The following is a 15,995-nucleotide window of genomic DNA, read 5'->3' as shown; positions in this document are numbered from 1 at the left end:
GAGCTCACCCTCCTCTGCTGCTCCTGTTCTCCATGTCCTGTTTGTCCCAAGCAGCTGCTGGGACAGGCTGCATGTGGCCTCTTGCCCTGCCCCTCTGCCGGCACAGAGCCACCATTCAGATCCCCCCAGGCTCTGCCCGAGGTCACCATTCTTGCATTTTTATTTTTACTTTTCTGCAAAATCAACCCCTTCAGCCCTCTGTGTCCCCTTTTGTCTCCCATGAGGCCCCCAGACTGTGTCACAAGCTGGCGTGCGGCAAGAGGAGCCCGCCTGTCTGGGGGATCGCAGCCCTTGGCAGGGGGAGACACACTGAGCGCAGGACTGGTCCCCAGAGTCCCCTGGGATGTCACTGGGATGAGCGTGAGAGCAGGGAGCCCTCTGGGGCTGACTCCCAGTGGGATGCTGGTGGCTCCTGCCCACATGCCCACATCCAGGGCCATCTCCACATCTGCTGCCGGCTGTGCCCCACGGGGTCTGGCTGTGTGAGCTCTGGGGTCCCTGGGCGTCTGTGCTGCCTGTGTTGGATGAAGTGGTCAGGGCTGGAGTCAGCAATGACCCCACGCTGGCCCAGAGCCCTCCCAGCTCCAGGGACAGCCAAGGCTGGGTCATGCTGAGCCTGCAGCTGGGAAAACAACTGTGGAGGAGCCCCTACATGTTCCTCAGCTGTATTTTTAGTTGCTGCTGGGTCAGAGGCTGTCAGAGATGTGCAGGTGGCAGTGGACAGCATCAGGCTTTGACAGCACACACGGTGCAGTGGGTAGGAGCTGCAGCTGACACCCTTGATGACAGGGTTTCTCCGAGCTCTGGTGAAGTCCCTGTTGGTCTAGGGACAACCACAGTTGCCACGGGTCCTGACCACAGCCCAGTTCTGTGGGTGACAATGGACTTATCCTGGGTGGAAATGGGTAAGGGAGGTTTTATTTTGGGCTGATGACTTCTCTTTCCAAGATCTCTCCAAACCCAGCCAGGCTGCTCTCACTTTTCTTGCAGAGTCCCTGGGTTTTCCCTGCTGCTTCCCCAGCCCACATACACCTGTCAGTGGAAGGCTGGAGAGCAGCAGTAGTCATGCCTCTGGCACTGGCACAAGCTGCCTGGGGAATTCCCGGGCTGGTAATGGCACCGGGGAGCAAAAATGTGTCAGGATTTCCTTGCTCGAAGCTCCAAGCCAGCTCTTGTCATCCCTGGGTAGCCCCAGCACGTGGCTGCAGGGTGGCTTGAGCCATGGCATCACGAGAGAGATGTGGAAAGAGCTGGGGCAGGATGGGGAACTGCCCACACGTGCTGAGGAGCGTGTGAGGCCAGAGGGATTCCTGACCCGGGGAGCAGGGGTGGCCCACGGACAGTGGAGAGAGGGGTCGTGACCTGGGCAAAAGACAGGAGCAGCACAGGACTCCTGCAAGTCCCTGGGCTCCTGGTTCCCAGCTGATCATTCCCATTCCCTCTTCAGCAGCCTGGGGGAGCCAGCCTTTCTCCAGTGGAGCAGACCCCACACTCCCAGAACAGGCACAGCAGCTCGGCAGGAGAAGCCTTTACCTGTCCAAAGGGTGTGGGGTCAGGCAGGGCAGGATTTCATGTTCCATCCCCTCTGTCACCACTTGCAGGAAGCACTGCTGGGACCGGCACATATGTTGAGCTTTAGATGTGGTTTTGGCCCTTCCTTGCCAAACACGGCAGTGTTTGGCCAGGGTTCAGCTCTTTGAAGGCTTTTTTTCAGTTCAACTTCAAAATTTGCTCAAAGCCAGGGGGAAGACTTCCTGGTTTTGCTTCCTCTCTGTGCTATTCCTTATAAAATTTCATTTCTTCCTATGGAAAAATTCTGGTTTCTCCATGCTGCTCCTGAACATGCTGAATGTTGTTTGGATGCAGCCCTTCAGTAAGATGGGGCTGTCACCCTGGGAGATTTGGGAGCCCCTGCTCCAAATTGAGCCCGACCGAGATAAGAGCTGATGAGGGGTGACAGGGAGGGTCACAGTGCCCAGGAGGCTGTGAGTGGGGATTTGGCTTTTGCCTTTCTCCTCCGCTCTTGGATGCTTCTTTGTGGGCAAAAGGAGCTCTGGGCAAAAGGAGCACTGCCCATTGGGCTCCTGGCTCCCAGCCATGGATTGGGCTGGCACTGATGGACAGTCACAGCCTGTGGATGGTGATGGTGGGTGCCTGTGGGACACAGCTCTGCCCTGGGTGGTTTGTCCCTCTCCGCAGGCACCATCCTTACCATGTCCCTGTTTCCCAGGTCCCAGAGCTGACAGTGACTGCAGTGCCCCTTTCAAAGCCACAGCAACTCATACAAGCCCAGTGGACATTTGGTGGGTGTCTGCCAGGCATGCTTCAAGTGACCCTGCTGAAAACCTGTGGGACAAAAGGCAAAAGGAAACAAAATGCCTCGGTCTCTCCATCCTCGATCTCCACGTGCCGAGTTCCTCCATGGCCTCATCCCTTGGGGTCTCCTGCGGCTGCTGCACCAAGGGATTGCTGTGCTTGAGCAACAGCTGCATTTCACAACATCCTTGATTGGCTCAAGGATGTTGCCTGTGGCAGCCAGGACTTCCCTGGATCCAGCACGAGATCTGCCTGCATCAGCAGCCATGGGTTTCCTGTGCCTGGACCCCAACAGGAAATGAAAGTAACTGAATCATTTCTTCTTCCCTCACTTTTGTCCTGCAAGGAGAGGCCAGCCAGCCCAGCTCTCCTGGCTGAGGGCACAGGGGTGTTCCCCCCTCACACCTGCCTGGCTGCACCCAGCTCCTGCCCCTGTCTCCATCATGACAAGAGCTGTGACATATCAGGACTCAGAAGTGTTGTCTTTGGAGCTTGATCCTGGGGTGATGGATGGCTCCTCCTGTGCATGGCTGCTCTGCGCAGGATCCCTGTGACAGGGTGTGGAGGTGCAGGGCATCCTCTGAGGTAGTTGCCCTGGTGCAGCTGCCCAGGCAGGTGCCCCTTTGCCAGCCCTGCTGGATGTTGGGGTCCCTGGGGTCTGCTCACATGAGGTGAGAACCCGTCACCTGCCTTCTTTAGCCATTGCTGGGCCCCAAGGCTGCTCTGGTGCCTTTGGCAGGTCTGTGGTGTGACAGAAGTAGCTCCCAGGGTATCCAGGAGAGCCATGAGACAGGAAGAGAGATGGAGAGCAGCAGGGCTGGGACACTGCTCCTGTGCAGCCCAGGCTGTTCCCAGCTTTTTCTGGGTGCAGGCTGTAGGAATGTCGCTGTCAGGCTCATCTGGCAGTGCCAAACCCAGCTCTGCTCCACTGGGCATCCACTGCTGGCCACAGGCAGGGATTGCTGGCACTGACAGAGAGCTGGAAACTGGGCTGTTGCCTCCCAGTTTCCAGTACCCCTTCTCTGCCTTTGGTGAGTAGCACTCTGTGCCTCTGTGCTGGGCCATGCTATGGCGCCAGCAGCACAGAGGAGCAGGATAGTGGCCAAGCAGGAAGTTCCGGGGACGCCCCCCGTGGCTCCAAACACCACCCTCGCTTGCTGTTCCCTTTTTGGCAGGGATATAAAGGTGGTGTAAGCAGGGAGAGCCCAGCATAGCACAGCACTGCAGGAAGCCAGGATGGGAGTGCAGAGCTTGGCAGCGGCTTGCGGGGCACTGGCCTTGTGCCTGGCACTCACCACAGCCACCAACCCCGGCTTCGTGGTGAGGATCACCCAGGCAGGCTTGGACTACGGTGGGTTCTGCTTCTGATTTCTCTCCTCACAGATGTGCTGGTGGCAGAGGTGTGGAGCCAGGTACCCTGTGAGAAATGCAGGGCCCCAGAGCAGCATAGGGGATCGTCGGTCATGGGCGTTCATGTGAGGAGCACAGGGGCAGGATGGGGAAATTCTTGGACAGGGGTGCCAAATGCATGCCCAGGGCTTCCCCTCTTGCACCTGCCTGCCCCTCACCCCAAAACTTGATGGAGCCCCAGCAGAGGGGAGTAGCCCAGTGGGGTCTCAGAGAGCTGTAGCCAGGCAATGTCGGGGTTTGGAACAGCAGAAGTGTCCTGGTCTCACAGCACGTTCAGACAGCTGGGCTGAGAACCCTGGAGGAGGGTGCTGCAGAGGAGAGAGGAGCTGGGCAGTTTCAGGGTGGGGCAGTGACAGAGATGGATGGGCCCTGTGCTAGTTTTAGTGAAGCAGGCAGAGCCCTGGCTCCAGCAGAGCGCAGTTATGGATTGAAATACACTGTGTGAGAAACAGCTCATTTACCAGGCAGCTCGGCCAGCCGTGGGGGAGAGAACATGACTCCCTTTCTCAGACAGAGGCAGGACTGCAGCACCCACCGATGCTGTGCTGTTCCCTATACATAAACACCATCCATCTTTGCCTGCTGGCAACGGGCATGGAGCAGCGTAGTGCCTTGGGATTCCCACACATTGTCACCTGGTGCACAGCCTGGTGAGCAAGGACTGGGACATACCTCTCCTTCCTGTGGCCACCATCTTCCCCTGGGGCTGCAAGCAGGGCACCAGGCAGCATTGCCTGTGTGCTTCCAGGGCTCTGTGCACAGAGGTTCACTTCAAAGCCAGCCTGGGAGGCAGCATCACCTGGATCTTCCCTTTGATCCTTCTGCTGCATGCTCAGTATGTGCTCCAGCGGTAATGGTGGAGTGAGGCTCTCCCTGTGTCTCTGCAGCCCATCAGCAGGGGATTGTGATCCTGGAGAAGGAGCTGGCCCAGCTGAAGCTGTCAGACATCTCGGGTGACTCTCGTGTCTTGCATGTGGGGAAGGTACACTATGAGCTCTCCAGGTGAGCCCTGCCAGCGCCTCGCAGCCATCCACTGCCCCCCAACCCAGGCGAGGAGCAGGAAGGATGGGGAGGGTGGGGAGTCCCCAGAGCAGTGAGGAGCATCCTGTCCCCTCCACAGCTCCCTGAGGTGTTGGCCCTGTCCTTGGTGCAGGCAGATACATTCCCATTTCAGTCCTTGCCCAAGGGGAAAAAGGGAACCGGAGTCATGGCGCACTGGGTATGGGTGGATTGTGTGCAGTCAAATCCTGGGTAGTGGAGATGGCCTTGCCTGTGGGACCAGGGCACGCGTTCCCATGTGGAGCAGGAGCCCAGGCCCGGTGGAAATGCCAGCTCCCTGCTGCCCCAGGTGCCCCTCTGCTCCTGCAGTGTTTGCATCTGCTGCGGATGACTGCAAGGGCCACATTCCCAAAGCTGCTGCTCTGCTCTGTGTGTCCCTGCCAGGCACAGCTTTGCAGCAGCAGAACTGCAGCTGGGGATGCTGCCAGTGCAGTGACTCCACTCCCTCCCGCTCACGCTCCTACCCTCCATTATTGTCTCCCTCCATCCCTTCTCAGCCTTGTACTGGGGAGTGAGGAACCTCTATAACATGTAATTACTCTATTTATTCATTCATTTTCAGACTGCGCCTTCGTGATTTCCACTTGCCATACTCACGGATTACCCCAGTCTCCAATGTGGGCCTGCAGGTCTCCATCTCCAACGCCTTTGCTGAGCTGGATGGAGACTGGCGGGTGAAGTTTCTCTTTGTGTGAGTGCCCAGTTCTTCCTCTCTCTGTTCAGGCACCCACTCCCTGTCTTCCTATCTGGATCAGGACAGGTTTTTTTCTCATCTCCCTCTCCCTTGTGTTTTGGACACCTGTCTCTTTGGTTCCCCAGATATGATGGCTAAAAACAGGGTGGGAGGCAGGAACAGGGCACACGATGGAGGAGCTATACAGGCACACTCAGGGCTCTCTTCAACCTCCTCTACTTCCTCTCACTCCCCTCTATTTAAAGGTTACCTCTCCTAGTTTATGTGCCACTGAAATTTGTTTCCCCTGTGTTTAAACACTTTCCCAGTCTCCTCTGGTTCCACCCTACAAGGGGGAGACTCATCTACATAGATTCATCCTTAAGCTGATTTGAGGTCTCTTCACCAGGCCTGGGCATTGACAAATGTCCCTTTCTCATTCCCTTCTCCCTGCAGCCGGGACCACGGATCTTTTAACCTGAAGGTGGAAAATATCTACATCAAAATCACCCTGAGGCTGGGCAGTGACACCAGTGGGAAGCCCACCATCAGCACCTCAGACTGCAGTGCCCGCATCTCCAAAGTCCAGGCGCTCTTTTCGGGCAAGTTTGGGTATGTAACTTCACTGGAAGGTTTGGAAACACTGTGTGTTAGCCCACATGCCATGGGAATGTGCCTCTGCCATTGGGATGTGGCCCTGGTACGAGGAGCAGGTTGCTGGCAAATCTGAGGCTGCCTGGTCTTAAATCTGGCCTGAATTTCTCCTGCTGTGGCTGTACATTTAAGGCGGCTGGGTGTGGTTAAGGCAGACACCAGACTTCTGTGGTTTACCAGCAAGTCTGCTTGCAAATGTAAACCCTAGGGCAAAGCCAGATGCCAAACTGGTGTGGGAATGATGTTCCAAGGGTGTTGCACCTCTCGGGTCTCCCTTTCCTGGGCACATCTGCACTATGGATCTGAGCTAGACAGGGCTTCTCTCTGTCTGCAGGTGGCTTTACAACCTGTTCCACAAGCGTGTTGAGTCCAAGCTGAGGGACAGACTGGAGCACAAGGTATGTGAGCAGAGGAGGGCAGGGCCCCGGGTTTTCTGGTGGTCTTCAGCCTTCACTTATAGGTGATGTGCTGGAAGGATCAGACATAGGGAGATAACTAGATCCAGAGCACAGAACTGTGTTGCCAGTTCAGTAAAAACCAAAGGAATAGGCGTTGCAAGCTCCATAGCATAGTGTGAGTCAGGCTGAATTTGAAACCTGGAGCTTTTGCCAAAGCCCAGCATAATTGGTTCCTAATTAACAAAGACTTCTCTTTCCATGTGGTCAGTTAATTAGATCTTATGTCTCAGCCAAACACAGTGTAACCTGATCAGAGCTTTAACCAGACATATTCTGGAGGGCTATGGGGAGCACTGGGGGGGAATTTCTCATTCCTGGATTTCAGACATTTGGTGCTTTGTTTTACTGAGGGGGGTCAGGGACGTCTGGTACCGCTGCCTGGTACAAACACTGACATGCAGGAGACCTGCAACAAGACATGGAAACAAGCTGTTAGCAGTAATTACTACAAGGATAACTGGCGTGAGTTACAGCCTCTCTGGATGTGAACCTTGCTCAGGAAGGAGGCAGCTGGAGAACAGGCAAATCCCACACCTGCAGCAGATCCCATCCTGCCCAGGCACTATCCCAATTCCATGCAACACCTTTTCCAAGTCCCCTGGGGTCTGTGGCAGCAGATGGTCTGGCGGCAGAAGCAACACCAGGGCTCAGAGGCCTTTTCTGCCGTTTTGTACCCTGGAAGCGGGGACAGCTCTGGAACTGCAAAGGGACCCCACTGCCCGCTGCTCCTCCTCCAAGCCCCCTCTGCCCTGCACACATTCTTCATTGTCTTTGTGAAGTGATGGTGTAAGGGGCAACGGGCAGGAGAGGGGAGGGATTGAGCTGCACCCTGGGCACAGCTGGGCCCAAACCCAGGCCAGGCAGCCTGTGTCTGCCTCCTGCTGTTGCTGCAATGCTTGGGCAGCTCTTGTCCCCCAGTTCTGGGACTCCATTCACAGGGAGATCCCGGTCACAGGGAAATACGGGTCATGGGGAAATCCCAGTCACTGGGACCAGGGCTGCATTTTTCTGCCTGCAGCAACATCCTCACAGGCAGCAATGGGTCATTCCCAGCACAGACAGAAAAATATCACTGGGGACAGGGAAGAGCTGCAACCTGCTGTCACTAAGGCCATGCCCAAGGCTCTGTTGCTTCCCTCTCCTCATCTCTGTCACTTCCATCTCCTCATCTCTGTCAGTGTGGTCGCTGCCCCTCCGCAGCGCTGCATCTCACCATCAGCTCTCTGGGCTGCATGCCCAGTCAGACAGACGACAGAGAGATTCTGCCTATGGTTGCTGTGATGTTACAATGAAAACATTGAAAGGAGCTTATGCAGATTTCCTCAGCAAGACAGTGCCTCGCAGTAAATTTCCCAGGCTAGTGGTGAGCATGCAATAAAATCCCCACAAATGCCAGGGCTTCACTCATAGATGACAGAGGTAGAGGGATGCACTCTTCTATCCTGGCACACAGAGCTGCAGGAGCTCAGCAAAGCTCAGCTTAAGTGAAGTCAGTGCTACTGCCCCTGTGGGGTGGGTTAATCCTCTCAATTGCTCTGCTTTGGCTGAGTCCTGGCTGCTCACGGTTGATTCCTGCATGGGCCACATGAGATTCCTTCCAAGGGTCTCCCCAGAGCTGAGCTGTGCTGAGGGGAAATTGCTGCAAGCAGAGGCTTGTCGGTATAAACCCTGCTTGTGTCTTGGACACTTACTGTGCTGCCTGCTGAATGGAGACAATCATCACTGTGTGCTCCTTTATTTAAGCAGGCTCTGTCATGGAGCAGGGAGCGTGGCTGAGGCTCCAAGTGGGGGGCTGTGACCCGGCTGCCCCCGCTCAGCTCTGTGGTCTTTCTGTCCCACAGGTCTGTGACAATGTGGCCAAGGCTGTGGACAATGAGCTCCAGACATACATCCAGACCCTGCCAGGTACTGGGGGGCTGTAAGTGGGGTCAGGAGCAGCTCTTCCTAGCTTTTCCCAGCCATAAGGAATGTTATAATTTGGGTCCATTCTCTGTCTCCTGGCATTCTGGCACCCAAGCTGGGAGCTGGGGAGCATCTTCTCAGCAGAGACAAATCACAGTGTGTCCTGTCTGGGCACTGTGTGTCTGTTTGGCTGTGGAGATCCCTTCAGGATCTGTGCCCAAGGACTTGCAGGGGCTTAGGCTGCCTTAGCTGGGGGACCCAGGCCATTCCTCACCTCCAGGAGATGGCTGTGCAACATCCAGGAGAAAAATGGAAGGAGAAAAATGGAAGTTTTTGCTTCTTAGCAGAAGCAAGCACAGAGGCAATTAGTAATGAGCTGATGCTCCAGGAAGCCCAGGCACGGCACTGCCCAGATGCCAGTGGATGCCATCTGCTCCCAGCTTTCCTGACCATCTCCTTCTTACTCATCTCTCTTCCTTGTGTTTACAGTCACAGCCAGGATAGATGACAAGACTGGGATCGATTACTCCTTGGTGGCACCCCCAAGAGCTACTGCCCAGTCCCTGGACGCAGACCTGAAGGTGAGAGGTGGCCCTGGGGACACTTGATTTGGCCAATGCCATTGCCATAGGCAGGTGGGAACCAAGGCTTTGGGACCTGCTGCAAATGCTGTTTGCCAGCCTTGAGTGAGCAGGTGAGCCTCACTGCTAGTTGCAGCCCTTCTCCACATCTCTCCCTCCTCCCAGGGTGAATTCTACTCCCTGGGCCACCGCTCCACGGTCCCCTTCTCACCGCTGCCGCTGGCCTTCCCCTCGGATCACGACCGCATGGTTTACTTTGGAGCCTCCAGCTACTTCTTCAACACAGCTGGCCTTGCCTACCATAAGGCCGGGGCACTGGTCTTTGAAATCACAGAGGCCGTGGTGAGTGCCACGAGTGGGACGGGGCTGGGGAAGATGTTCCATTTGCTGAGGTGCTCCGGGAACAGCCAGCAGTCTTGGAGAAGCCCCAGGGAGAGAGCTGGGGGCTGTGGGATGGGGCTGGGCTGTTGGACATGGAAGCAATTCCAGACAGGTGGGCTCACCATGGGCTCCTCTGTGCCACATTGCCCCAGTGTGACAGTCCTCTCCCTGCAGATTCCAAAGGATGTGGGATTCAGATTGGACACTTCTGTCTTCTCAGCCTTCATTCCCCAGGTGAGCAGTCTGGTCCTGCCTGCCCAGGGCTCTTGCACACACAGGCTTGGCTCTGTGCCAGGTGTTCTCCCTCAGGACCAGGGGTTTGTGCCAACATTCCCATTCTGTCCCTCCTCCCACACAGCTGGAGGAGATGTACCCGAACACGTCAATGAAGTTCAGGCTGTCTGCTCCCACTGCTCCCTTCCTGACTATTGGACCAGAAGGAATCTCGTTCCAGCCCGTTGTGGATGCCCAGGCTTATGCCATCCTTCCCAACTCCAGCCTGGCTCCTCTCTTCCTCCTCAGCCTGGTGAGTTCAGACACAGCCTGTGGCAATGGGGCAGAAGGGAGCTTGAGCTGTGCCCAGTCCTGTTGCCCAGGTCCTGCCAGGGGAGGTGCCGGGTGTTGTCCAGGCACAGTGGGGATGTCCCTAACAGAACAATTCCTGGGCTGACAAATGCCAGGTTTAATGCTGGCTGCAGACACAGCCCTGGATGGGCAGTGGTGTGCTTCAGCTGGTCAGAGCCCTTCTCCCAGGTGTCTGCTCCGGGGTGAGGCAGGGTGAGCACTGCCAGAGCTCTGTGCTCTCTCCCCAGACAGGGAACGTGACCGCTGTCATCAACGTGAGATCCGGACGCATAGTTGGGAGCCTGGATGTGGGCAGGTACAGACGGGAGCAGCCACTGACTGGGCCAGGGGTGGCAGGGGATGTTTCTGGTTTGGGTGCCCAGGGACAAAAAGGGGGTGGGAAGATCCCAGGAATGTGGGCTTGGTGTGGAGGGAATGAGCTGGGGCTGGAGGGAGTGGGATCTGCATGGCCATCGTTGGGTGGAATCGCTCCCTCCATTGGAACATCCTCCACAGCACCACTTCTGTCCCTGCACAGGATCAGGCTCTCTCTGAAGGATTCGGCTGTTGGCACTTTCCAGGTAAGCTATCCTTGACCATGACCAGAAGCCCCAACATGGAGCTGGCAGCCTGCTGGGGGCCAAGACGAGAGCTCATTCCCTGCTGCCTCCCAATATGGGACCTGAGGGTGACATATGGGCCCTGCAGCCACCTCCTGCCTCAGCCTGCAAGGCTGGGAAACATGTGGAGCCACATCCACTGCTGTTCTCACCCCAACATTTCCTACCCTGCCAGTCTGGCCAGACAAAGCTGCTGGTCTCTGCCAAAGCCTGTGCCCATCCCAGCTCCTCAACTCCTTTTCCTAATTATCCTCCAATGCCTTCATGTCTCCTGTCCCACAAGCTAAAGCTTTTCTTCCCTCTCTCCCTACTCCCCAGGTGCGAATGTTGCAGTCCTTAATGAACATCTTGACTTCTAGTACCCTTCTCCCACGTCTCAATGGTGAGAAACTACTGGGGGGGAATGGGGGTGCTGGAGCACTCTGCACTCGGGTTGCTCCATCCATGTAGTCCCAGCTCAGTAATTAAATCCTCATTGCCAAGGCTGTTCCAGAGAAAAGTGTGTGCAGGAGGCAGCAGTGAAGTGGTGGGAGTCTCTTGCTGCTCTGACAGGCTCCCAGCAGCAAACGCAATGGAAAATATGAGTGCTGTGCATATCCTAATGCTTTCCAGACCCTCTCCCCCAATCCCTGTTTCTCCTGCCTCACCAGCGGTTCAGATCAGAGTGGGGCTGGTGGCTGGAGGGGCTCAGGGGGCTGTCATGGCACAACACAACAGCCCTGCCCCAGGAACTTGGGAGGAGATTCCTCTGCCTGCCCCAGGAGCAGTGGAGGAGAGGAAAGGGCTGGGAGGAAGGAGGTGGCCACCTTTTCTGTGTGCTCTGTGCTCCCTTGATTCCCATTCCCATCCCAATGTGGACACATCTGTTGCCTTTTCCAGCCCGGTTAGATGAGGGTTTCCCTCTGCCACTTCTGGACAGAATTCAGCTCTCCAATATCCTTGTGAAATTCCACCAGGTGAGTGAGGGGGAACACCTGGTCCCAGCTGGGCCCATCCTGCTGCCCCCAAAGCCCTGCTTATCAGCACAGCCCCAAATCCAGTACCCCGAGCTGTGCTGCGAAGTGATGGATGGAAGGGTGCTCTCAGCAGCAAACCAGTGCTCTGCTTTTCCTGGCTGCACTGTGGGAGTCTGGGATGGCACCACATCATTCTCCAGTTCTTCAGCCTGGCATCTGAATTTCACACAACAGTTTTTACAGCAGCATCAGCCCCAAATCCCTACTCTCCCTGACTGGCAGTGCCTGGATGGATGCTGTGAGACCTGGTTGGATGCAGCCCCTGCCTGCCCTGGTGGCAAGAGCTGTACCAGGTCCAGGGGTGCAGAGAGAACCCCTTCGGTGGGGTGCCTTGGGGAAGCCCTAGGGTGGGGATCACCATGGGAATGCTGAATAGCTGTATTGAGGTGTGGCTGTGAAATGGTCTCCAGAGCCTGCCAGGGGAAAAATAGGCACAGGTGTTGGCAGAGCCACATGTGCCAATCCATTTTCCCTTCCAGGATGTGGTGGGTGCTGGGCAATGCAGCTGCCAGGGCCAGTGGCAGCTCAGCACTTTGTCTCTTTCTCCCAGAATTTCCTGCTGCTTGGAGCAGACGTTCACTTCCAGCCCCGGGGATGAAGATGAGGCAATGAGAGCTCTTCAGCAATAAATACGCTCCATTCACCACTTTGCCCTTCCCTGCTCCCCTGCCTGAGCTGAAGACCACCAGTCCTGCCACTGTCCTGCACTGCTTGGTCCGGACCCTCGCTGGGGCCTCACCTGGTGCTCCTACAAGCTGGGAGTTCCCTGCCCTGGGCACCCCCCTCCCCTCCTTCCCCTGAACAGCAATAAAGGCATTGGTGCTGGGGCAATGGTGTTGGTGTCACTGTCAGCACCTCGGGCCACACAGGGCCAGATGGGAGCTGGATCAGGATCACTTTGTTGGGCTGTTTCCATGGCCATGGAGAGGCACCAGGAACACCTGTGTTCTGCTGTCCTGTCCCTTCGCTCCAGCCTTGTGGCAGTGTGGCTGGAAAGAGCACAGTGGAAAAGGCCCTGGGTGCTGGTCAACAGCAGCTGAACATGAGCACCAGGTGGGCAAGAAGGCCAGGGTCATCCTGGCCTGTATCAACCATAGAGGGGAAACAGGACCAAGGAAGGGATTGCGCTTTCTCTAGTTCTGTGCCCCTCACTTCAAGAAGGACATGGAGGTGCTGGAGCATGTCCAGAGCAGGGCAACTGAACCAGAGAGGAAGCTGGAGCACCAGGAGCCTCTGAGGGAGCTGGGGGGGGCAGGCCCAGCCTGGAAGAAAGGATGCTCAGAGGAGACCTTCTCACCCTCACAACCCCAACAGGAGGGTCCACCTAGGTGAGGGTCAGCCTCAGCTGCATGAGGAGTTTCAGGCTGGATATTGGGAAAAATTTCTTCACAGAAAGGGTCATTAGACCGTGGAATGGGCTGCCCAGGGAGGTCGTGGAGTAACCACCCCGGAGGTGTTTAAGGGAAGACTGGACGTGCCGCTCAGTGCCCTGATCTAGTTGACATGGTGGTTCTGGATCACAGATGCAACTCAATGATCTCGGAGGTTTTTTCCAACTTAATTAATTCTGTAATTCTGTGATTTCGTGATTCCCGCGGCGGGATTGCCCAGCAGCGCGGCAGGCCTGGAATGGCGGCGGCGGGGTTGCCTCATCCCTGGCCGGCCCGTCCGACCCTCAAAGTGTCCCTGTGTACTGTGGCCAAGGCACTTTTTCTCTCCTAAGCTTAGTCCAGGAGGTGTTTCTGATATGGAGATGCTCTCAGGCAAGCAAAGTGATAGCAGATTAAGAGTCAAGACATAATCCCCACATCACAAAGGGCACTCTCAGGTGCCATTAGATTCCCTGCCTTTCGCTGAATTCTCCTCACAAAGCACTTGGGCAGCTTCAGGCTGGGGCTGTGCTCAAGAGCAGCAGCTGGAATGCCCAGTTTTCCTGTGTCCCCAGGGAGAAGGCAGAGCAGGCCATCTGGAACCGTCTGCAGCACCTCAAGGCGCTGAAGGCCCGGCGGCCCCGGGCTCGTGCTCCGCTCCGCATCGGGATCCTGGGTAGGGCCGTGCTGCCTCCCCTGTGTCCCACTGGCAGCACCCGCCTTTCCCTGGGGTGAAAGCAGCTGGGAAGGGCTGCGGGGGAGTAACAGAGGGCAGGCACTGCCTCCTGAGGCCTTTTCCCTTTGTTGGCAGGATGCATGGCGGAGAGGTTTAAGGAGGAGATTCTGCACAGAGAGAAGCTGGTCGATGTTGTGGCAGGCCCTGATGCCTACCGTGACCCCTCTGGCAGAAGTCCCTGTTGGTCTAGGGACAGCCACAATTGCCACAAGTCCTGACCACAGCCCAGTTCTGTTGGTGGCAATGAACTTGTCCTGAGTAGAAATGGGTAAGGGAAGTTTTATTTTGGGCTGATGACTTCTCTTTCCAAGATCTCTCCAAACCCAGCCAGGCTGCTCTCACTTTTCTTGCTGAGTCCCTGGGTTTTCCCTGGTGTTTCCCCTTCCCACATATACATGCCAGTTGGAGAGCAGCAGTCATGCCTCTGGCACTGGCACAAGCTGCCTGGGGAATTCCCAGGCTGGTAGTGGCACTGGGGAACAAAAATGTGTCAGGATTTCCTTCCAGATGGCAAATGTGCAGGTTATGGCACCACAGAACAAAGATGTATTCAGATTACCTTGCAGATGGCAAATGTGCCTTGGTTGCTCACAGCCTAACGAGCAGAACTGCCCCAGCCTGGTCCCCATAGTACCTGGGTAGCCCCAGCATGTGGCTGCAGGGTGGCTTGAGCCATGGCATCACGAGAGAGATGTGGAAAGAGCTGGGGCAGGATGGGGAACTGCCCACACGTGCTGAGGAGCATGTGAGGCCAGAGGGATTCCTGACCCGGGGAGCAGGGGTGGCCCACGTTCAGTGGAGAGAGGGGTCGTGACCTGGGCAAAGGACAGGAGCAGCACAGGACTCCTGCAAGTCCCTGGGCTCCTGGTTCCCAGCTGATCATTCCCATTCCCTCTTCAGCAGCCTGGGGGAGCCAGCCTTTCTCCAGTGGAGCAGACCCCACACTCCCAGAACAGGCACAGCAGCTCAGCAGGAGAAGCCTTTACCTGTCCAAAGGGTGTGGGGTCAGGCAGGGCAGGATTTCATGTTCCATCCCCTCTGTCACCACTTGCAGGAAGCACTGCTGGGACCGGCACATATGTTGAGCTTTAGATGTGGTTTTGGCCCTTCCTTGCCAAACACGGCAGTGTTTGGCCAGGGTTCAGCTCTTTGAAGGCTTTTTTTCAGTTCAACTTCAAAATTTGCTCAAAGCCAGGGGGAAGACTTCCTGGTTTTGCTTCCTCTCTGTGCTATTCCTTATAAAATTTCATTTCTTCTTATGGAAGAATTCTGGTTTCTCCATGCTGCTCCTGAACATGCTGAATGTTGTTTGGATGCAGCCCTTCAGTAAGATGGGGCTGTCACCCTGGGAGGTTTGGGAGCCCCTGCTCCAAATTGAGCCCAACCGAGATAAGAGCTGATGAGGGGTGACAGGGAGGGTCACAGTGCCCAGGAGGCTGTGAATGGGGATTTGGCTTTTGCCTTTCTCCTCCGCTCTTGGATGCTTCTTTGTGGGCAAAAGGAGCTCTGGGCAAAAGGAGCACTGCCCATGGGCTCCTGGCTCAAGGATGTTGCCTGTGGCAGCCAGGACTTCCCTGGATCCAGCACGAGATCTGCCTGCATCAGCAGCCATGGGTTTCCTGTGCCTGGACCTCTACAGGAAATGAAAGTAACTGAATCATTTCTTCTTCCCTCACTTTTGTCCTGCAAGGAGAGGCCAGCCAGCCCAGCTCTCCTGGCTGGGGGCACAGGGGTGTTCCCCCCTCACACCTGCCTGGCTGCACCCAGCTCCTGCCCCTGTCTCCAGCCATCATGACAAGAGCTGTGACATATCAGGTCTCAGAAGTGTTGTTTTTGGAGCTTGATCCTGGGGTGATGGATGGCTCCTCCTGTGCATGGCTGCTCTGCGCAGGAGCCCTGTGTCACCCTGGTTTTTCTGAGTTTTTTAAAGCCTTTTGATTGTTCATAAGATGGAGTCAGACTTTTTAGCTTCTGTACAATATTAGTGGCAGTTTTTGCCTTTTCTCACACATGTAACATAAACAAATCCTTTGTTTTTCATTCTCGGTCCTTTGTTTGCATATTTCTAACCTGAAAAAAATTGTAACTGACAGTTGGTCTGGCCATTCGACTGGGAGGTGATAACTCCAGAAGCCAATCCACAGCCAGACCCACAAATGTATAAAAAGTAAGAAATAAACAGGCAGAGGGGCTCTCGGCCTTGGCTCAGCCTTGGGCCCTCTCAGAGGAACAACTCTGCCCTGCGAAATCTCTCA

At 56.0% G+C, this 15,995-nt stretch overlaps 1 protein-coding gene across 1 annotated transcript; it reads left to right on the top strand.

Annotated features, from left to right (window-relative positions):
- Positions 1 to 3,532: 3,532 nt before the first annotated feature.
- On the top strand, positions 3,533 to 12,455 carry LOC120760311 (bactericidal permeability-increasing protein-like). Its single transcript, XM_040080372.2, has 15 exons — positions 3,533 to 3,667; positions 4,614 to 4,728; positions 5,348 to 5,476; positions 5,915 to 6,070; positions 6,447 to 6,510; positions 8,412 to 8,475; positions 8,962 to 9,053; positions 9,219 to 9,395; positions 9,609 to 9,668; positions 9,793 to 9,960; positions 10,247 to 10,314; positions 10,537 to 10,579; positions 10,937 to 11,000; positions 11,498 to 11,574; positions 12,185 to 12,455. The coding sequence occupies exons 1-15, from the start codon at positions 3,553 to 3,555 to the stop codon at positions 12,230 to 12,232; spliced, it is 1,440 nt and encodes a 479-aa protein (XP_039936306.1). The 5' UTR covers positions 3,533 to 3,552; the 3' UTR covers positions 12,233 to 12,455.
- Positions 12,456 to 15,995: the final 3,540 nt, after the last annotated feature.

The sequence above is a fragment of the Hirundo rustica genome, chromosome 16 (genome assembly GCF_015227805.2).
Source record: "Hirundo rustica isolate bHirRus1 chromosome 16, bHirRus1.pri.v3, whole genome shotgun sequence".
NCBI classification, from domain to species: Eukaryota; Metazoa; Chordata; class Aves; order Passeriformes; family Hirundinidae; genus Hirundo; species Hirundo rustica.
The sequence above is the reverse complement of the archived record's forward strand: the minus strand, read 5'-3'. Positions and strand labels throughout refer to the sequence as shown.